Source organism: Periplaneta americana, chromosome 1, assembly GCF_040183065.1.
Source record: "Periplaneta americana isolate PAMFEO1 chromosome 1, P.americana_PAMFEO1_priV1, whole genome shotgun sequence".
NCBI lineage: Eukaryota > Metazoa > Arthropoda > Insecta > Blattodea > Blattidae > Periplaneta > Periplaneta americana.
Genome location: NC_091117.1, coordinates 65,537,115 through 65,561,500, shown reverse-complemented (window position 1 = coordinate 65,561,500; position 24,386 = coordinate 65,537,115). Strand labels below are relative to the sequence as shown.

Here is a 24,386-nt window from a genome sequence, read left to right as displayed (position 1 = left end):
GCAAACGGACTCGTGTAAGCTTGGATTTAATGCCTAGTTGAAATGTAAACCCCATGTCGTGCATACGCATAGCAGCATTCGTTGTAGTTAATGTTGTTTTCAATCAACACAGCATTCCTATCCTTTATAGTCTAATGCTATATTTTGATTACGTTTCGTTACTCATCATAACCCATACTTATCGGTTTGCAGTTAGTGATGAAAATTTTCCTGAAAATTATTTTACCGTCATTTTTAGCTTATTGTTTTTGACGTTTTATAATAACAATAATAATAATAATAATAGGCCTAATAATAATTTTATTATTATTGTTATTATTATTATTATTATTATTATTATTATTATTATTATTATTATTATTATTATTATTATTATTATTATTATTATTAAACGTCAAAATCGATAAGCAAAAAATGACGGTAAAAATCATTGTTTCACTTGATTATTGTAGAATATGGTCCGTGGATACATTGTAAAGCGTTGGTGATAACGACGAACTTGTCAGACAACCAGGAACCTGAGAGGCTTCGGTGCGTTTCCTCGTACACAAAACTATGAGTCATCTAGAACAGTTGTATTCAATCTATGGTACGTCTACCCAGGGCTATAGCCCTGACGTCTATCCCCAGCTTTACAAGGGGCTTCTCAAAGGGTACGCATCCAACTGATTACGCATGTAAAAATGCTGACATATTATTATTTTATTATACTTGTTAATAATTATTGCAGTTGACGTATTTTCTTTTACAATGACAACTCTTGTTTTACTTTGCTTTAATATTTTACATAATTACTATTATTATTGCATCAGTAACTACCGTATATAATAATAATATTTATTTATTTATTTATTTATTTATTTATTTATTTATTTATTTATTTATTTATTTATTTATTTTACGTAAAACACCAATCATAGTGTTTTGTTATTTCTTACATAATTGCAATGAAGTTTGGGGATACGCTAGCAAACATATTGAATGCCACTGGTCTAGAACTTACCAGCACTGCCTTCTTTGAGCAAAGCGCGAGTAATATCTTTTGTTGCGATTGGCGGTTTTACGTCACGCAAACATAGGAATTACCATATTTTTCGATGCAGAGATGATAAAGAAAGGAAAATTGTGGCGTGTGTTGGTAGAAATACGAAGGTAAAACGGTAGAATCTCTAGAAAAACCCTCAAAACCTTGACTTTGACCACCATAAATATAACTCCTCTGTTACCGAGATGTGAACATGGGTCCGCGGTTACCATAAGCTGTCAGCTGAGCTAACATGGCGACTATACCGATAACGATAGTGTTGATACAGCAAGAGTTATCGGCGAAATCCTTTGAAATCAGGTCTATTCTACTATAAATGGAGAGTGCTGTTGCTGTTAAGTTTTAGTGAACTGTCCGAAGACAAGTTTGAACCTCATAATAAGGCATCACTCATACTAATAAGATCATTCATGACGCAAGTAAGCCATGAGATAATGGGGTAAGGTGGATAGTTCTTCCCCCCTCCATTGCATACATCGCTGACTATAATTAGGCTAATATTATAGTCTGTAAATATCTGCAATTGGGTAATAATTGGTAGGTCTTTGAGTTTGAGTTTGGTTTGTCGTATATTTCAAGATCTTTTCAGTTCCCTTTCACGTAAGAATGCTGAAAATGCAGCAATGTAATTGAGCATATCACATTCTACTCATTGTGTCAGATTTATTGGATCCCACGGCTTTCTTTCATTTATAGATTAGCCTATTCCAATCAGACTTCTGATATATACAAACAAATTTATTGTTCTTCTTCTGATCGTTAAGTGAGATGTAGGGTAAAGTTTCCTAATTCCTTGATACGTTTTTTTCACTGAATGTGACGGGATTGGATATCTTGCTATGAAGTTCACCGATGTCTCAAAAGTAGACGAAAGATGCACTGTTTCGAGAAAGATATCTGGCGCTATGATCGAACGGCAAAGCTTTGACTGACATTCAATTTTAAAAAGTGTCACGGGATTAGGAGTATCACGGAAATAGGCAGCTTTACCCTACTGCCTGATAATATATGTTCATATCAGCCAGAACCTCAATCAGAGGTAATGGAGAGTGTTTGTAGAAAGACATATGTAGAGTTGAGGGAAATGGGGGGGGGCATTGGGAAGCAATATCATTCATTCATCTTGTCCACCACAAGTATCATTTCAGCCAGCGCCGGGTATTGAACCAACTTTTACAGAATAATGAGTCCATACACTGAGTTTTGGAGGTGTTTGTCATCATGATCTTCATTATAATCATATATGAGGAAGAATCTATTTAGGGAACTTTGGTCTGCAGCGTAGACTACATGATTGTCTGAATTACGCAACTCTTTGGTGATTCATCAACGTTCATCCAACAAAAACTTGAAATCGTGAAATCTGCGTCATTGATGTTATTACTTGAACGTTTTTCTTTTTGTTTTATTTCTCCATCATAAAATATATCCAAGTCCGTACGATGGGTGGAGCTCTCAACATTTCGTTTCCTACTGGTAACGCAATTTAGAGAATAAAATGAGTAGTTGAGTCCATCACTGCTGTGTGCCGTCAAGAGTTATTATCGCTGAGTCTTGCTCTCTGTCGCGTTGCAGTTGGTTTTGTGATATGTGGCAATTTTATTTCTAACCAAACCTCTAATTATGGGCTTGAGTCGCTAAGAGTGCAATGCATTTAAAATTCTTCCATGTATAATCGAGCCTTGGGCCGTCTGTATGAGGTAAGCATTTGTACGCGTCCATTTGCAGCTTTATATGCTTCCATTACCTCCGTGAAGGGTGTGAACCAGGTTAAAGGTTACTTGGAAATAAGTAGCCGTATTACGTACTATTTCCTTGTACTGTGTCTCTCACCGTAGGACATCATTTTTGAACCAGCGGGGTGCGCCCTCCTGGAGGGGTGCCGACAAGGATGAAGAGTCTTGAAAGTAACGTAAATAAAATGAGCAGTCCAGATTAGGCCAGATTTCAAGTTCTGTTCCTTGTTTTTACAATTAATGCAGGTCTAAAACAGTGGAGGAGAAAACTAGCATGCCTTTGGAGTACACACTCGTAAATTTGTACGATCTTTTTGGTTTGAACAATCTAAAAGGTTCGGTTTTCGTAATTGCTTGACTTGAAGGATATTTCAGGGCCCAGACATAAAATATTTTATGTGTTAGTGTAAAATGTTTTCCATTAAGGGGTTAGGTACAGCTTACAGCAGTAAAATTTTTGGAAATATTCAAAATTTTTCCCCTCCATTACTGTATCTTGTACAATAATGAAAATTGGTATGTGTAAAACACTGTCCTTCTGCTATATAAAAAAATATTTAACAAATAGAAAAAATTGTTTATTTATATTTTTTTTAACATTCATAATGATGGTAGTTCATTGTGCAGTGATGAAGCGTTTCCCTCATAACTCATAAACTTGTTAATTTTTTCATGTTCTTTCAACTACATTCCTTAATAAATAATATTTTTTTTTTATTTTGTGTTAGAAGAAAACACTGATATTTGACAATTTTTGTAATGAATTTATTTTGTATCAGACAATCTATCAAAGGTAGAGAAGTGATCTTGCATCATATTGTAGATATGACATGTATAAATAAACACAAAAAAAATCCATCACAGAATGTTGAATAGTTTTTGAGTTATGTGAAAAACGCTTCATCACTGCACAGTGAAATTAATTTTGAAAAAAAAAAAAAAAAAAAAAAAAAGGAAATGATTTTTTTTTCAAATCGTAAACATTTTTTTTTTCATATAAAACAGAAGGACAGTGTTTTACACATACTAATTTTCATTATTGTACAAGATACAGTAATGGAGGAAACAAATGTTGAATATTTTCAAAATTTTACTGCTGTAAGCTGTACCTAACCCCTTAATGTACTCAAATGGAGAGTAAATGTTATTTCATAGTATGTAAAATTGTTTTATACTTATTTCTACTATATTCTCTTTCAATATATAAATTCGGCAAATCTTCATAACCCGTCAATACAGCAATAACCCTGATATAACAATACAATTTTCTTAGCCACCAGAAAATCGTTGTATCGAGGGTGGGACTGTATTAGGGCATAGCAGCAATTAGTGTGCAGCACTGTATTTGTGCAGTAATGATAATTAAGACAGCACACCGAGTTCAACGTTTCACGAAATTATAAAGATTATAACCTGTTCCTAAATCCCTTGTCACTCTTTATTTGGGTCCATATAGACCTATGTAGTTTAGCCATTTCTTTAGGTTCTGAATAATAGTTCTGAAACACAGACTATAAACGAGAATATCATTCATTCGTAACATGATAAAGGTATTGATTTGTTGCGATACGCCTTTGTTTCTTTTCTTCCTCTGATCATATTTTAATGCAGGTTTAATCCCTACTCAAATTATTTGTAGCCTACCAACGAAATGTTTATTTTCGTGAATGTTAGGTGTACTTCGTAAGTGTTTTCATTAACGTGTTGTGGGAGAAGGATTATGACACTGACTGGAATGAAGAATAAATGTAAACTATATTGGGACGCTTGCAATATGTTGCCGAAAGGCAGGGAAATTTCCCCACCTTAACCGACTTGTGACACCACAGTAACGGCGCAAGGACAAACACTTGAACAGAGACAGCGAATTGCTTCCGAGACGGTGTCGCCCTCTGGGGAATCTCTCATGATAAAAACAACTGCAGATCGATGCAAGCGCGAAGGGCAGGGCGAAAATATGACTGGTTCATTTCACCACTTCAAAGTGAGTGTGTTTTGCAATTATGTAACTTATTATATTTATAAAATATTTGTTACTTCTATAGTGAAAATGTGGTGTTTTATATTTACCTTATAAAGAAAGAAATGTCAACACAATTTTAAATGAAACACAAGTCAAACGTTAGCAGCTTTTAAAAGTTCGGTTTGTGCTGATATTATACTGTTTCTTTATTTCTTATTCATCTTCAACTTCTGAAAATAATTAAGATCGAATCACTGTGAAACAGGTAACTTCGTAATAAAATGTTAAAAATTATAGGCACAATAAAATATTACAATATTGTATTTTGTTCCTCATATTAATTACAGTCTTACCGGAGTACTAGCGTTTAACAAACTATCACATTCTACCATTACTCCACGATTGTTACCCAGAAGTGTGTGCATATTTGTAAAGTATGTTTATGTACCGTAATTCGTGCAAAGTAATGTATGTATGTATGTATGTATGTATGTATGTATGTATGTATGTATGTATGTATGTATGTATGTCGGGCATTCCAAAAATTCAGTTCCGATTGCCATTATGAAGCCTATAAATCAGTTCCGCTTCGTAATTGTGAGTCCAAGGCGGAATCCTTGGATTAGCTGTATGAAATGCTCTAGTTCGAATCCTCATGAGTAAATAAAATTTTCTCATGAAATTTCGGCCACTGTATGGGATCGATGCCCAGCCAACATAATGATGAATTTAAAAGGTACGGTGGGTAACGAAATCCAGTTTCGCAACCCAGCTATGAAGGCTGGAGAATTCATCGTTCTAACCACACTTTATCACCTTACTGGTTGAATGATTGTTCACCTCTACTGAGTTACGTGGACGCGAGGCCAGCAGCTCCCTGGGCTTCCGCGCAACGGATTAACTTTTTGTTATAAAAGTCAACAATCATAACCGAGCGATTTGGCTGAGACGGTAACGTTTGAGACTCGCATTCGGGAGGTCCCGAGATCGAACCCCATGGCCGACCAATCTGACTGGAGTTTTTAATGGTTTCCCTTAATCACAAAGGCAAATGCCGGATTGGAAATTTACATGCCATGATTCATCACCGCCTCAATCACCAGTATCATAAACATTAATCAAAATCTATAATCAGTTATATGAACACAAACAAACCATGTACAAACCACAATAGAAATAGGAACTCCACAATAGTAAAAAACGGCCTACTGGTAGGCCTATATCCGCAGATCCTAAACACGCGATATGACCACAGATGTTAAAGCGTGTATTTATCTAAAGAAACTTGACAAAAACAAATTACAAGCTGTTCTTTGTTTTTTTTTGTTTTGTTTTGTTTTTGTTTTTTTTTTTTGTTTATGTATGGTTTAATGAGGAGTCCAATAATTGTGATTAGTAATTGGCAGCTTCTAACGTTTTCTATGCAAATATCTTTCTAATTAAGTGCGTTTCAATCAAGGTTGCCAGACTTCCTGGTTTTTCGAGGATTGTTCTGGATTTTAATGCTGTGTCTTGTGTCTTGGATTGAGTTGTATTTGTCCCGGAATGTAAAAAATGTTTAAAAAAAAATTCAATTTTTTTGCCCGTTTCTATAAAATTGTTTTTAAAATACCTTATTAATTTTTTCAAGATCCTGTCCAACCAATGTTCAGTGTCGTCGTCGTCGTCGTCATCGCCGTCTGACGCCTCCTATCGTGCTCCATTGAAATAAAAGCGATAGTACCGGTATTATAGTATATGTGTTGCTAACACTTTGCTGGGAGTTTTTATTAGCATTTTCATTAATACTGTTTATGTACAGTGGTGGCAAAAAAACCGGACCGACCCTTGTAGCTGATTTCAGAGCCTTGTTGACTCCAGAGCACGATAGACTGGTAACTAAGACTTTCGTGGTTCGAATCCTGCCTGGGAAGGAAACTTTTTTTTGTTCCTTATTCAGATATTCCCAATACTTTTCGATTGCTGGTAAAATTCATGTTCTGGGAATAATAAGTTAATTAAGTAGTAAAATATCGCTACAATCGAAAAGTATTGGAAATAAATTTGAATAAGGAACAGAAAAAAGTTTCCTTCCCAGTTTCGAACCACGAAAGTCTTAGTTACCCGTCTATCGTGCTGTCGAGTGAACAAGGCTCTGAAATCAGCTACAAGGGTCGGTCCGGTTTTTTTTTTTTTTTGCTACTACTGTACAAAGTGTGTAATCCTTTCTTAGCACCATATGTTAGTATGTAGGTAACTAGTTTATTATTGTTTTCTTTTTAAAGTTGAAGATATAAAAAACTTATTCTCTTGATTGTGATCCAAATTTGACAGAGGGGTGTGTTGTCTTCCCATTAAACAGTTTCTGTTCGAAAGCAATTATTTGTGTCGTAAAAATGAGAGGCACATGTATGAATGCCAGACAATAATTAGGCTTCATATCCCTATCCTGTTACTTTGCTAACTATAGAGAATTTTGTATGACATCACATGTCTTATATCAGACCACTGGATAGGCAGTACTTTGGCTTTTGTTTTTCTTCTACTACTCAATTATACAGCGCTGCTAATGAAACCTATAATTATCAATCTACTATTGAGATTGCCTTCGCATTGCTTTCAAGCACTTGACATATTAACTAGTTCTGTTGAAGTAAAAAGTGAATTTAATATGCTAAGGGAAAGAGATCTTCACATATCTACGTAATCAGATATTTTGTCTCGCGCATTACATAACGTTATGTTTGCTAAATAGCTGTGACATCAGTCGTAGATGTAATATTTATTTTTATTCCTTTCCTCAGACTGTTCTGTGAATTTTAGGCCGTAAAATGATTTCGTTGAGTTTATTGCAAATTTTGACACTAGCGCTGTCATCATCATAGCATAGCCATGAGAGTGTGACAGTCTAAGCCATTATGGCCTTTCCGTGTTCATTGTAATTGGCCACTAATAATAATAATAATAATAATAATAATAATAATATTGGCGCCGCAGCCTGTGGATAGCCAAGACCGACCAGCCAACTGTTGTCCGTACGTCCACATTTCTCAGGTGAATCGTCACCCAAATAGTACGGAAGCAACGTGTGATGAAGATAACATTCCAAACCGTTACATATTGTTTACGAAACCGGATTTTGCTACTCATTCATTACAATGCTGGGTTAATTATTTATTTTATTTATTTATTTATTTATTTATTTATTTATTTATTTATTTATTTATTTATTTATTTATTTATTTATTTAATTTGTCGGTTTTATAAGCAAAACATATTAAGTAAAAATATTAGCCTGCTTCTGAGAAAAATGCGTACCGTATATAGTGTACATAATTTATGCATATAAACTTAGAATTGGAAAATTATATAAATACACATAAAGAGAAACAACTTACTAAAAATAATATTTTGAAGATTCACTTTTGTTAAGAGCTTTCAAAACTCCTTTTTCTCAGAGGTAATATTTTTGACTTAATGTGTTTTGCTTGTAAGTCGACGATTTGTTTGTTTGTTTGTTTGTACGTTCGTTCGTGTGTTCGTTTATTTATTTATGTATTTATTTATTTACTTATTTATTTGTTTATCTATTTATTTGTCTCTGCCTATCTTTTTATTTATTCATTTATTTATCTATTTATTTATTTATATATACATTTATTTATTTATCTATTTATCTATCTATCTGTTTATTTATCTGTCTATTTATTTATCTGTTTATTTATCTATCTATTTATTTATCTATGTATCTATTTATATATGTATCTATTTATCTGTCTATCTAATTATTTATCTATTTATTTATTTATTTTATTTATATATATATTTATTTATTTATTTATTTATTGTTCAGGACTTAGCAGTAAAATTATTTATATTTAACATTTTGTTTTATAATATTTAATAGATTATTTAAGTATTTTAATTACAGCTTTACGGTGCTAGCCAATGAGAGAAATAGTATGAGAGTGCGAACAAGCCCTCTGCCTCTCTCTGAAAATGAATGAGGAAAATATATAATGTTAGAGAAAATAGACATATTCAGACAAATCACCACACTAATAACTTAATTGCTTTGTCCACTACATGTCTCATGTAATATTTTAGGAATAACCTCAATTTTGTATTTGAGAAAGAATGTCCATGTTATTTAGTTACAGTAAGTCGAGGCTTTATGATCTGTCCTTCTTTATAACGAAATCTTAAACATACCTATTAATATTTTAATAGAAATTGTAACGATGAAGTTTGTGAAAGTCTCCCGAAAGTAAATGATTGAAGGAGCGTTCGGTAAATAATATTTTGAAGTTAACATATTTTAGTATTGGACTATGATTAAGTTATTGGTTATTTAGTGTAATTAAAGGATTCGTGTTTTTATGACGTTTATAGAGCCATAACTCAAATTTTATATACCTATCACTTTTTAAACGCATAACTTACACATTGACGATTGCCTTATACGGGTTTAGAACTCATAACCATAGTTACTTTAGAGATTATCGATTCATATAGGCCTAGTATATTCTTGAAATGTATTGTTTTATATCAGAGAACATTAGAGCTAATAACGGCTGAAACCGTCATCGTCATTCAGTTTCAGTTTAGACCTGCTTTAGTGAGTGTGTGCGTTCGTGTGCGTGTGTGTATAAGATAAATGGAAGTGAAATCATACCTGCAAATTAAAAAAAAAAAAGTTTGGTTACGGTATATGCAAATCATTTTTATTGCTTTTCATGTATAAGCGGACTTCAAACTAATTACTTCGCATTATACCTTTTTGTATATGGTTAAATTTTGACATACTAATGTAATAACTCCAAATTTGGATTCTTGGCAATGTTGAACCCGTATCACTGGCTATTTATAAGTTGCCATTCATCACTGTATTTATAAGCATGCTCAGCAATCTTCAGTTACTACCGCCTTCCATATATAGTTAAACAATTTGTCATTCTTGAAGAGTTATTAAATGATAAATAGTATCACCATTAAAAATGCATTATGTGCTATTCTAGCAGAGAACAAGCTTTTCAATTCCGTAACGAATTTAAATTGAAGGTAGTATTCTTTTAAAGCTGTTCCCGAAGTCCTTGAAATGTGGAGGTGTATGTTACTGTGTGACTGAATTTCCCGAGGAGAATCGAAGGGTTCAGAACCATAGTGGGCCAAGCGCCATTTACTAAAACCGTAGAAAACAAGGGTTAAAATGAAGTTATTACCATAATTCAATGGAAACATATAGCAAGTAATAAAAAGTATTCACATTAAAACTAAATGATATGTCAAGTTTCATTGAACTATGGTATTCACTTAACTTTAACCCTTGCTTTCTCCGTTTTTAATAAATGGTGGTTGGCCCACTATGGCTCTGTGTGATAGAGGTGTAACATACTGTATAAATTACATCTGACTTCACTGTATCTTCTATTCTTCGTGTCCTGATGTTTCACGAAGCCCAGGAAATATTCAGTTATTGCTAAGTTACATGGCATTGTTATTTAAAGAGTTTGATATTATGTCTTCGATAATGATATCTTTACCAACAAAGATAGAGTGGAATGTATTACATTAATTCACACGAATTATAAATCAGACAAATACGAACAAATTGTGTCGCAGTGGTTTTGATACGACAAATCTGTTGAGAATTTTGAGTCTTTCGAGACAATTAAACGCAACATGTAGTAACGCTGCAGACCATGAATAGTATTTTTTTTAATATTATCATAGATTTAATCTGACAGAATTAAGATCATAGGACCTTCTTTTCCATCCTACCAGATAGCACATAATACAAGTTGATTAAAAAAGGATTGTTCAAAAGTAAACCTGGTTTATTCATGACTGAACGAACTTAACACAACTGTATTAGCATGAAAAGACGCATTAACGTCCAAATTTTACCTATCCACTACAAAAGCTCGATTTGAGCCCCGTTGGTGACACGACAGATATCGAGACGGTACTCCAGTTCTGTCCAGACTCATACCATCATGTCCTCGGTTATTGACTGCTTTGTGATGCGTCGTCTCAGGTCGTTCAAGTTATGCGCCATGGGGGCGACAGACAGAGGGAGTTTTTGGCATACCTTCACAGAAAGGAAGTCGCGGGTTAAGTCTGGCGATCGCGGGGGCCAGCGTGCCATTGGTGAGTCGTATCTAGGTTTGCAAACTCTCCCGTATTTCCCGGGATCTCCCTATTTAGCCCTAATTTTTAACAATCTCCTGACTCCCGTATTTTCCTTCTGTTCGAGTCTTTTTCTTTCTTATTTTTGCATAATGTAAAAATTTATTTGAATCATTAATTTTTTGCGTGGTTGAAAGTGATTTATGTGATGGATTCTGTTGTTCCAGAGATGCTCTGAAATGTGCAGTCTCTGTAGAAGGTAATACTTGCCAGAAATAGTTTCAGGGCTCACTAGTTTAAAATCAAACAATAGAGTTACAAATTAGAAAGAAAATAGTGAGATGTGTTGTAAGCATACCAGGCAGCAAAGCTCATCAAAGAGTGTTTTTTTCTTATGAACAGTACTGTAAGTGAACAGATGTTCGACAAAGGAGTGCGACAATCTAATCAAATCAGAGCTGCAAATCACAATCAACTTCAAATACTCATGTAGGGAATTTTTATAATTTGTTTAGAATTATTACACGAGGCAAAATGTCTCAAAATACTCTTAATTTGAGCGTAACTGCCAAAATGTAGAATTGGTTTTAGTACCGCTAACTGAATTGAATAATTTGTCAGTTTTCTTTGTGAAACATTGTAGACCACTTAATCTCTCGTATTTTCTACAAAAATAGTTGGCAACTCTAGTCGTATCCTGCATGCCGATCCAACATTCTGGGAGGGTATTATTACTGCTGCCATAAGATACGCCATACCTTGGATTAGGACAGCTGTAGTTACTTACTAGCACGCCTTGTTGACTTGCTAGGACTACGTTCGAACACAACTCGTATCCTGTTTACTGTACTTCCGAAGCCTGTGAACGGACCGGACATTTCCTAGGACATAAACAGCCACTAGTTTCGAATTACCTCACCCAGCGCGCAGTACAGTTTCTATATGGTGCCTTCTTACCAAAATTCAATCCTAAAGTTTCACTGTACTGTCACAACTGTTCCTCGTTGGTGAGAATTCCATGATGCGAACTCCTCGTGTTTGTTTCGATGTCGCTACCTTGTGTAGCACTACGCTGCGTCTCTGGTGGTGAACTAACAAACACACAATAAAACTTGATACCTACCGCTTTCACTATTTTGAATAATTGGTATTTTACCATTGTAGTTACTCTCGCTAGAGGTATTTATTTTTGCACCATTCTTTTTAATCACTCTGTGCAACAAATACAAACAGTAACAAAAAGTGGTGGAGGAGGAGGTGGTGGTGGTGGTGGTGGTGGTGATGAATACATTACATTTTAACGGTAAAACTGACAATATGACATTCGCATGGTTACACTATTATGTGTTACGGATTAAGCCGTAATAGCAGTACTGTCGGTGACTCAGGAGAAGACGAGAGCGGACTGAGGGGGAAGGGATGTGAACAGATAACGTACGGCAACACGTCAATATTTTGTACTGTAGTAAGCGGAAACATTAGGTCTCCTTCTGTTCAACTTAGCTTTAATTTCCATACGCATTGTTACTCATGTTTCCTGCACGAGTAATAACCTGGATACTGGGATGCTTATCTGAGCGATGTTTATAATAATCAACAGCGATAGTCAAGAAGGTCACATTCTTGCCCCTCGTCTTCTCCTGAGTAACGGACAGTACGTATTCCTTCACTTTATAATCTAATGACTTGGTTCAGAGGGTTGGATGTAACTGAGGTACCATGGCTGCAGCGTTGCCAGATTTTCACAGTCAGTGTGAATTTTCCCAACTTTCACATCGTAATATCACATGGGGGAAAAAATGTTGTTTTATTTAACGACTGCGGAGGTTATATCAGAACACTTAAATTCCATCGACCTGGCCCGGGATCGAACCCGCACCCTCGGGCATAGAAGGCCAGCGCTATACCAACTGCGCCAACCAGGCCGACAATATCACATGGATATTGTGCAATGCGTGTGTATAATAATAATAATAATAATAATAATAATAATAATAATAATAGTCTACTCCTATTGCTTGCTTCACGTCCACACACCTCAGTAAAGGTGAAAGGTAATCAAACCAGTACGAGATTAACGTGTGGTTAGCACTGTGATACCCTGAACCGTTACAGCTGGCTCGCGGAACCTGTGTGCATATTATGTTTATTTTCTGCAAATGCCAGTGTATGTAGAATGTAATATTAATCGTTCTTAAGTGTGAAATTCAATCTATAATCTAGTCCTAAATTAAATTGTAGTGTGTGTGTGTGTCCGCAGAGAATGACTTCGTGTCTCTTGCAACTACAGAATAGCTGTATTGTAACTATAATTGCTATTGCTACCTAAAAATTAAGTTGTTGCTACGACGTGTACCGGTAGTGCATATCGACATTCTATAACCTATAATATGATAAATCACTTTATTTATTTTGTTTTAACATTTTGTTTCATTTTGTTACAGAGGGAGAGGCAGGAAGGATGGTCCAGGGGCCCGAGAAGTCTGTTTCTTAGAAGATGTGACAACAATGGCTTCGGTTTTACACTGCGCCACTTCATTGTCTATCCTCCCGAATCCTATACTGTAAGTAATATAAACTATAATTGTTCAGTATAGTATTGACATAACTATACAGAATACTACAGAAACTTTACAGAACGACTGCAGGAATATTCTTGTTTTCCTGTTGTTTTTTTTTTATAGCTGCACAGATAAAATATCTGAGAGTAGTAGCAGACTATTTAAGAAGGGACCAGATATATACAAAAAATAGTAGATATCTGAATAGGCCTGTATTGAATTTAAATTAAATTATAACATAATAATAAAGTACAAATCAGATTGGAAAGAACATATAACTGAGTGTAATTAGTTACCACTGCCACCGGGTATATACCCATTGCAGTGTACATACAGGTTGGAAGATATCTGAATAAGCCTGTATTGAATTTAAATTAAATTATAACATAATAATAAAGTACAAAGAACATATAACTGAGTGTAATCCTTAGTTTCGTACTACCATAAACAAAAAAAGAGTGTAGGACAACTGCATTGAACATACAAGATTTTAGAAGACAGAACGGACCTAGATTGGTGTGATCCATGGTTATGGTGATATTATTATTATTATTATTATTATTATTATTATTATATCGGGTTATTTTACGACGCTGTATCAACATCTCGGTTATTTAGCGTCTGAATGAAATGAAGGTGATAATGAGTCCTGGGTCCAGCACCGAAAGTTACCCAGCATTTGCTCGTATTGGGTTGAGGGAAAAACCCCGGAAAAAACCTCAACCAGGTAACTTGCCCCGGCCGGGATTCGAACCCGGGCCACCTGGTTTCGCGGCCAGACGCGCTGACCGTTACTCCACAGGTATGGACTTATTTTTGTTGTTGTTATTATATATATATATATATATATATATATATATATATATATATATATATATATATCAGACTTCAGTATCTGTCGCTCTGAAGAATGTTTTGTATAGTACATAGTCCATTTGTGCGCCACAAGACTTTACAGGGACCCACACAATACATAAAGTGAAAACGTGAGGGTTGCCAAATTTACGAAACATCCAGTTACGAATTTTATTCGAATAACTATTACCATTAAACAAAATATTATTTTCTTATTATATCTGGATTTTAACAAACTGAAATGACAGTAAATGTATAAATTTTTTTTATAAGTATTGATATATGCATTCAAAGAAATTTTTAATCGAAATGTGCGGTTATTTACCAGTATATAAATACTAAATTCTTTGGTAAATTATTTATCATCGACAAAAAACGTGAATTTGCGTATGAGGAGTTTCGAAATAAAATCCATTAAGTCCATATTCAATCGTAATCAATTGAAACGGATTCACACTTTGAGAAAGGCCCTAGGCCAGACATCAGGATAAAAATTCCATTCGCTTCTAAGTCAATAATTTCCCTTCAAATGGAATTTTTAGTCAAATTTAGGACCCTTCGGAGAGTTTGATTCCATTTCAAACTCTTACGATTGAGATGTTTTTGTTTCGGAGTTCATCTTATGTCCAAAGATATTGTCCGCAACTTCCATTTTGCATGTAAATCTTGTTGCAATTTACGACAGTATGTATGTAGGTAACCAAAAACATTTTTAGTTGGTTACTTAATGACATTGTATCAACTACTAGGTTATTTAGCGTCGATGAAATTGGCATTCGGCGAAATGAGGCCGAAGATTTGCCATATATTCGCTTTATGGTTGACGAAAACCTCCAAAAACTCAAACCGGAATCGAACCCATTCCCGAGCGCAGTTCCGGAGTGCCAAAAACGTTATACAAGATAAACATTATCATTGAATTGGCGTCTTCACTTTGTAATTTTAATTCATGTCGGAGTTGTAGTAGGAAGTGAAATTTGGAACTGTATTAAGTTTATTGGGGTTAGTTTAATAGGTATCTCATTAAAGAGGGAGAATATTGAATTTCTTCATATGGGCTATTTCATATTATGAAATCGATCAGTAAAAAACCTCGCATTTTTTTAATACTCTAATTTTTTCCCTATTTATACAAAGTGCTGAGGACAGTGCATTTTAAAAAATATACTATCGAAAGTCAAACGGTTTTCGTACTATTGAGCGACAAATTTAGCGTATTTTAGAAAAACAAGCCTCTTTCAGCGCTCAGAACTCTGGAACCATTTACTGCAGAACATTGAACGGGAGCTCATTTTGAAGCTGACATTTGGTAGGTTATGTTAAGAAGAAATCCTTATTTTTATTTTACAAAGAGAGAGACAGATAATCTGATTTTACTTACTTTTAGGCTTTTTACCCATTTGTAAAAATGTAAAAAATATTGAGAAAAAACCTTGCATTATTAAGAAGGATTCAGCATTGTTTGCTTAGTGGCTCGGCAATAAGTTTCGAGGACATTAAATAAATTATTTTCACACGCTTAGACTTGAACGGCGCAGTACCGCACGCACTAGCCGAGAGCTGAAGATAAGCGAGCGTTGGGCGTCATTTTACTCCTGTGCTTATGAAAACTTGTGATAAAGCTAGCCCAGCTATGCGCTACTAAACGAAACATCACGTGTTTGTCTCCTGGCCTTGCTTGTCTCGGCTAGCTCCCGCCTCACAGCCAGCTGGTTACTTCACGCGCGTACTATTTATTTTCTTTATTTGATATTTCAATACTTTCTTATCAACGGTGCACCAGTAAAAAATATGTGTTTATTTGTACTTTCAATGCGGAATCTAACCATACATTTTACAAATATTTTTTCGTGGGCAAAGGCGTCTTAATGAAGAAAAATCTAAATTTCCCCATTTCCATAAAAAGTAAGAAAAAGTGTTTACATGTAAATATAAACTTTAATTTCTCAGCATCAAAATAAACCATGATTTTGATCATTGGGTGAAAGGGTTTCGGAGCCACAACAGTTTAAAGTTGCTAATTTTTTGAAAATACGATAAATTAAAATATTTTTAATTGAAACACTATGAAGTTCTGATACCTCAAACTTTGCACAAAGCATTGTATCACAGTTGTCAACGGACAGAAAAAGTTTCATTGTATTTAAAAATTACAAGGTCAGTTTTCTCTATATTTCGGTCGATTTGAGATGGAATAGCCCATATGCACAGAGGAACACTGTAACTCCGTTGTTTTCACACACTTAAATGATTACAACAATCTCATATGTAGTGTTCACTTAACCACTTAGGAATACGGTACCGGTGATAATTCCACTAATTTTTGGTGCTAATGGCATGCTTTGCTAATTGCACAAGCCATTATCACCTTCTAGTTAGTAGTAGCCGAATTTCCAGGAATTTGTAATCGAGGAAAAACTGCGTTAGTTGACTCTCTTTATACAGTGCATGTGTCAGGTGTCAGTGTGTAGGCTTCACAGAATGTAATTGGCATGGCAGGCGTGTAAGGTCGAAAAGAATGAGTTTCCTGTTCGGTGTAGCTGGTGTAATCTTTTTCGTATAACTCATGAGTCATTTATATTTGTGGATGACCCAACGTTAATTTTATTTGTAGCATACAGATCTACGTTATGAATCATCAACCAAGTATTTTTTTAGTTATATTATTAGATATACAGAGTGTTCCTCGTTGACCGATTACCTTAAATAACCCAGGAAAATTAAAGACAATGAAAGCCCGAAGTGACAATCTGTGATGAAATTGAGACGATATAAATGAAAGGGTTGAAGAGAAGCTATCCCTCATAGCCACCACTGATCTCACAGTTGCGTCGGGATTCGAATACCTGTCTCTCTTGTGAAAAGCTATCGAATAGCTGAACTCTATATGCGTCTTTTGATTTAATACGAACATTGTGCAATATGGTAGCACCTCCTTCACTAAATTTGTTAGAGAAAATCAGATTATTAAATAGTTTAGTTGATTTATCATGGCTTACTATGACTATATCTAAAATAAAGCAATTTTTACGTTATTAGATATTTAATAGAACACAGAATGAGATTATGATTTTATAATCATTTATAATTAAGTCCAAATGAAATATTTAAACATTTTTCTGATCCTATTGTTTGTTCCAAAAATTGTTTTTAATAAATTATTTATTTGGTAATTAAACATTATATTGTCTTAGGCCAACATTCTTCACTGCATTCCGTTTCAGAAAGTCACACTTTTTAATACTTTATAGGTTATTGTATAGTTACTAACGAAAATATTAAGTTTTGGACATCCATTTTCTCATTCAGCAATTTACAAAATTCTTTGAAAATTAGACATATTAAAGAACAGATGCTGGCAGGTTTAATAAATCATCCTCTTAAAAGTAAATTGTATAATATTTAATACTAAGCATGCAAGAGCCACGTAACTACTATTTTCAAAATTTAAAAAAAAATACATTAGAGTACCTAACATTCTAAATGTGCTAAGTACCAAGAACGTCTCTTTGAGATATTGATGAAAAACATACTGCGAAATGCAGGTTGAGGTACCTACAATACCGTTTTTTGGTGCACGAATGAGTTGGTTACAGTTGAGCTACGACAAAGACAATTTAGTAAGATATTCTCATATGGATGTTCCTCCCTTGAATTGGATAAAGTGAAATTTTAAAAAAAATTGGCACTTAGCACATTTATAATGTTAGGTCTTCAATTATAAAACTACTGAAACTTGTAATGAGAGAGTATGTATGTGTCAACTTTGTGACATTTATTTATTTATTTATTTGTTTATTTATTTGTTTATTTATTTATTTATCTATTTATTTCTTTATTCATTTATTTATTTATGTTTTCTTTCACTTTTATTTATGTACAAGTTTCTGTGCGATTTAATTAATTAAAATTGAATAAATTAAGAGATATAATATACATCAGTTTTCTCTTATAATTATTCATCTAATCACAATTTCGGATTTGAAACATCAACCCAATATTGGTCATTTGTTGATGATGTGTAATTATTCTTGTGTGTTTTTTTTAACTCATGTTCATAAGTACTTATCATGGCTTCTCTGTAAAGTGATTCAGTGTACAGTATTCAGGGACATTATTCTCATATATCATGTAGGGTACCTGTAAGTTAGTAATAAGGTAACAGAGTGTTTGTTAGTAATACTTGTTATTAGGATATGTAAAAGTGATTAGATATAAATTTCTCTTTTCAGGTGCTACAAGGTGATCGAAGGCTTAATTTGCGCCATGGCAGTGGTGGGCAGGGTCCAGGGTCGGCAGCCTTGGATGAGCCTATGGACACCATCTTTGTGAAAAATGTGCGCGAAAACAGCTCTGCACATGCGGCTGGTTTGGCTACAGGTACAACTAGATAAATTATTTATTTTTACTGCGTACATCCTACACAGAATAACAGTTGTACAGAATGTGAAAATAAGACACTAGTACAACAACATTTAGATATGTTCTTTCTGTAATGATATGAAACATTGACATAATTCCTATATCACTGTTTTCGTAATAAAATACAACAATTTTATTATGTTTTTGTATGTCATTGTCGAAATAAAAAAAAGCGGGTGTACCTGATTGAGTGTGGCATTTTAGGATAAATTAAGTCCCTACTAATTGAGGCGCTGAAATAAAAAAAAAGGGACTTGTCAATTTTGAGGTATTTGAATTAAGAGTGTTCCCATATTGTATGAGCGACCATTCATCGTTTAATATAAAAAATGGAAATTATCACTTGCGTAGAACATTGTAGAATTCTAGTGTTCAAATAGAAAATGGGACTTGTCAAATGACTATTCTCTTTTTTCTGACCAAGTGTTTCACGTGCTTTGAGATTCAGTGTTAAACAAAATGACCCTGCATCCCAAGATTCTGGGAGTTAGTTGTGGGACAATGAAGATCACCTAATTGAATAGTGTGTTACTGAGGTGTCAACTTGTTTATAAATGTAATTTTGTGCTTTAATGTTTATATATAATGTAATATAATACCAAAAAATGATTACTATTTTTAATTTATTTACTATTTTTTATAAAAGTGTGTTCTTTCTAGAAAAAAAATAATTCCTTGTGTGATAAGTACATGTGGCTAAGTGTAAAGTAACAATACCAAAAACCAAGTGTTGAAGCAAGTGCAATGCAGTTTTTGAATTTTTTGTTTTCTCAAAATGACCTTTGCATGACTAGTCCCGTTTTTGATATCAGTTCCTCAATAATTATTGTAGAATGTCATTGCCTATTATCTATTATGATTCGAAAATACCATACATAATGTCAACTGAAGCTTACTAAGCATAAAAAAATTAAACATCAGCATATACCTTTTACAGTGCCTGTTTTATTTCCTTACTAATACTAAGTTGCATCATCACAGCTACGTAATGCATGTCTGTCAAGATACAGTATTCTTGAAAGAATCTCGTCGTTACCAGTGAGTTGCAATTACGTTTAAAGTAATAATAATATACACTGCTTTATTGAGAAATGTTCTTCAAGTGTTACTGTATAACATTTTAGAGTTTGGCCCACTTTTACGAATTTTGTCTTGTACTTCTCTCTTAATTTTTAACAAGATTGCGCTGTTGGATAACTAAGATCTTTGATACCAGGAAAATTTTCGGAAGAGTTAATGAATACACTCACTGTTTTATAGTAAATTCAGAAACATTATTCTGTGCACACGATCACCACTAAATAAACTAGTTGAGTTCAATAAATTTGTCTTGTCATTGTTTAGTGTTATTTTATTGCTATCTCAGATATTGTTCTTAGCCAAAGTACACAGCCTGAGGCGCATAAGAAGAACTCATAACACAGTTGCAGGAAAAGTGCCACTTATGTACTGGCATAGTTAAAATAATAGCGAGTTGTACTTGAGTTGTCTGCGATTGGGCTTCGATTCAAATTCCGTGTAGGCTGATTACCTGGTTTGGTTTTTCCTAGTTTATCCTCAACTATAAGGTGAATGTCAGGTAATCACATCGAATCTTCGAATTTATCTCGCAAAATACCATCCCCCTATCACCATTTCCATTAACAAACACAATAAGTCTTCAGGTTATGGTGCATTTTGTAAAAAAAAAGGTGCTGCCTAGCAGTAAGAAAATAAAACAGGCACACTGGGGCACTGAGCCATAAATGTAAAAATGAAAGACCTATACACGCACAGATACACAAATGCGCACAATTACATACACACATAGAATGAAATAACTATTATGTGTTTGGATTTGAATTTGTTGACCGTGATTTATGTTCTCATAACTACATTTTCGAAATTCTTTGAGATTGATTACCAGGGAAAGGATTTATATGTAAATACATATTTACTTATAAAGCTAATATAATTTATATTTTGCATTATCTTTATGTTTCACAATGTGTAGGGTTGAAAAATCCTACTTTTATTTTCCATATTTTTCCATATTTTAGAGTTTAGTACATATTTTCGTTAATTTCCATATATTTTCCATATTTCATATAAAACAGTCCATATTATATTAGGTTTAACAATAAAACAAAACAAAATTCCATTAACTTTTAAAAATACATTTCAACAATAGAGATTTAAACACATGTTCAGTAATCCCTTTAACATCAGAGTTATTTGAAAATTAGCAGTCCTATCAACAATGGGAAAGTAAGTTACAAAACTGTATTAATTTAATTTAAAATTTTTAACAGACTTCAGTTGTGCAGCTCAACAGTTAAATGCCAGTCAGAGTACACATAGGTTCAGTTTTGTAAATCATACTATAAAGACGGTAAATATGCCAAAAGTACGTCATTCAGTCAATTTAAAATCAAAACTAACAAGTTACATTTCAGAATTTAAAGAAGATGGTTTATCAACTGACAATAAAATATTATTTTGTAATTTGTGTCAGTGTGCAGTATCATCTACACAAAAGTTCCTGGTGCAACAACACATTACAACTAGTAAACATCAGGCCAACAAACAACTAAATTCCAAGCAGAGACAATTGTTTTTAACACAACCAACAACATCGAATGTAAGATCTGAGTTTAACATCGACCTGTGCCGTTCTCTCATCTCTGCTGATATTCCTCTCTACAAACTAAAGAATAAGGTCTTCAGGGAATTCCTTGAAAAATATACTCAACATACAATCCCGGATGAGTCAACACTTAGGAAGACGTATGCTCCATCCATCTACGATGAGACAATACAGAAGATAAGAGATGAAATTAAAGATAGTTCAATTTGGGTTTCCATTGATGAGACTCCCGACAAAGAAGGTAGACTTGTTGGTAATGTAGTTATCGGTTTGTTAAGTGAACAATATTCTGAACGAATTCTTTTACATTGTGATGTTCTAGAAAAGTGCAATAACAAAACTATAGTTAAACTGTTCAACGAAGCTATGGGTATCCTGTGGCCAAAGGGTATTATGTACGATAATGTGTTATTCTTTATTAGCGATGCTGCCCCTTATATGGTCAAAGCTGGACAAGCATTATCTGTTGTATATCCTAAATTGACTCATTTTACTTGTGTGGCGCATGCATTTCATCGTGTGGCAGAAGTGGTCAGAGACAATTTCCCTAAAGTAGATTTGTTGATTTCATCAGTGAAAAAAGTATTTCTCAAAGCTCCCAGTAGAGTTAACGTGTTGAAAGAAATGTACCCTGAAATTCCATTGCCACCAAAGCCAATTTTAACTAGATGGGGTACATGGCTAGAAGCAGTTGAATATTATGCCGAACATATAGACTCTATTAACAATGTTCTCCTTGCATTGGACTCTGAAGATGCAGTCTCAATTGATACTGCGAAAACAGTTACCTGTGACATAAGTGTGAAGAATGACTTAGCTCACATTCAGCATACATTTTCATGCATCATAAAAACGCTCAAAAGTCTCCAAAATAGGCACCTTTCACTATCTGAAAGTTTTGAAATTATAAATAGTACTGTGGAACAACTGAATCGTGGTAGAGGTAAAGTTGCAGATGCAGTAAGAGCTAAGGTGGACACTGTACTTTCAAAAAACCCTGGATATGAAGAACTACAAAAGGTTGTTGCTGTGATGAGTGGTGAATCAACAGTGAAGATTAACTTGGACTTATCCCCAGCAGACATTGTGAAATTGAATTATGTACCAGTTACTTCTTGTGACGTCGAACGCTCTTTTAGTCAGTATAAATCTATCCTCAGAGACAATAGAAGAAGATTCACTTTTCAGCACTTGAAAGAAATGTTTGTAACCTATTGTTATGGTAACAGACAATAAAAATTGTGTTTTGTTGAAACTACATTGGAAGATAAGGTACGTCCATTATATTTTTTGTTTAGTTTGATTAAAATGTACCAATATTTAACGTACATAGTCATTTTTTTATAATTTTAAGTCCATATTTAATTCCATATTTTGGTAAAAATCCATATTTAATTCCATATTTTGGTAAAAATAACTACATATATATTTACATATTTCATATATTTTTAGTCCATATAAATCCGTTCCCTGTTGATTACTAATCAGTTCTGCTGTATTTTTGCAGTTACATATTTGATCGTGAAGGTTCTCAGTACCGGTATTATTAATACATGGGTACAACACTACATACGTATAGTCATTTGATGAAATTGTCTTCATTGTTGTTTGTGTAGGTGACCGCATCATTAGTGTAAATGGACAAACCATCACTGGGCATACTTACGCACAAGTTGTTCAGTTAATACAGCAGAGTGGAAACTTTTTGCATCTTTTGGTTGTGCCTAAGGAGGATGACATCTTGCAGTTGGTAAGTTATGATTTCTTTTAGTATCAGTGTAAGGCTATCTTGATATTGCCGACTCGTATTACGAGCGATTATATTAAGTATATATCGAGCCTTAGGAAGTGCATAAAGTCATCAGCAGCGAATGACAAGACGCATACCTTTAAATGTAGCCAACCTGCAACGTGATTGGCTGCCGGAAATAAGAGTGATGGGACTATAATTTAACAAGAACAGAAAACTGTATAACTTATATTCATTACATATGTCTGAAAGTGTGAAGAGGTGAATTTTATTGTAAATGTCCAGCAATTAAATTAGCTGCTAGTCAAATGGCTAATGTACCGGGTTGGATTATATTTCTAATTGTTTCAATACATATTATAAAAGGTATTAAATTTGGTTGGGGTTCCCTGTGGAACAAGATGGGCAAATATATGTTGAGTATTATTTATTCATCCAAATAATATAAATCTAATTCATCAAGGTAAAGCTAGTGATAGTGTTAATGTTATACGATATGACTTGTTTTAGGGAAAATGTATGGAAGTAAACCTAGAAAATTGTTAAATGTAATTATTGAAAATAATGAAATAAAAATAAATGAAGTAGTGTTATTAATATTTTTTATTCCACGTAATGTTTAAATTCTTTATGTAATCATTCATTGTTCGACACACTCTTTTAACACTAATAATCACTGCATAACTTTATGATATCTTTACTGTGTTAACTTCCGCAATTTTCTAGGCTTCGGACAATGGAGGATAACACTTCGAAACTAGTCAGCCAGGTAAATAATTGCAAAAGTTAACACAGTAAAGATATCATAAATTTATTCAGTCTTTATGTAAATTTATTAATAATTTATTCCATAAAATGCAATGTCGTGATGGAATATCAAAATCTTATTGGGATAATAAATAATATAATACTTATTCAATTTAATAATAAATTTATTATACTTGTTGATGGATCAAATACTGTACTGAAAATGAATTACTTATCACTTCAATTTATAATTTTTATATTAATTTTTTCTGTTAAGGTTTTAATTTAAATTTATGAGAAATAGTTTATGGAATTAAATAATATGAATATAATAGAGAAGAAAATAAATAATGTTAATATCATCTTAAATGTAATATTTATGGACTTGAAAAATATTCTTGTGAATAATTTTATCTTGACATTATTAAACTAATTTTTCTCATCAGAAGTAATTGCTCAATTATTGTAATTTGATTAAAGAGACCATTACTTGCTTTGAGTCATCTGCTGATTCATTTATTTTTAAAATTCAAATGATAAAGCTGTTTGTTGAAATTCTTTCAATTACAATAG

The 24,386-nt window shown here is 33.6% G+C and overlaps 1 protein-coding gene across 17 annotated transcripts in view; it reads left to right on the top strand.

The window, feature by feature from the left end:
• RhoGAP19D (Rho GTPase activating protein at 19D) overlaps positions 1-24,386 on the top strand; it is a 554,578-nt gene that overhangs the window by 334,669 nt on the left and 195,523 nt on the right. For all 17 annotated transcript variants that reach the window (XM_069821517.1, XM_069821525.1, XM_069821534.1 and 14 more), the window contains exons 2-4: positions 13,297-13,416; positions 18,501-18,648; positions 22,933-23,066. In XM_069821517.1, coding sequence (XP_069677618.1) covers positions 18,582-18,648; positions 22,933-23,066 — 201 coding nt within the window. In that variant the 5' untranslated portion in view covers positions 13,297-13,416; positions 18,501-18,581. The remainder of the gene's footprint in view (positions 1-13,296; positions 13,417-18,500; positions 18,649-22,932; positions 23,067-24,386) is intronic.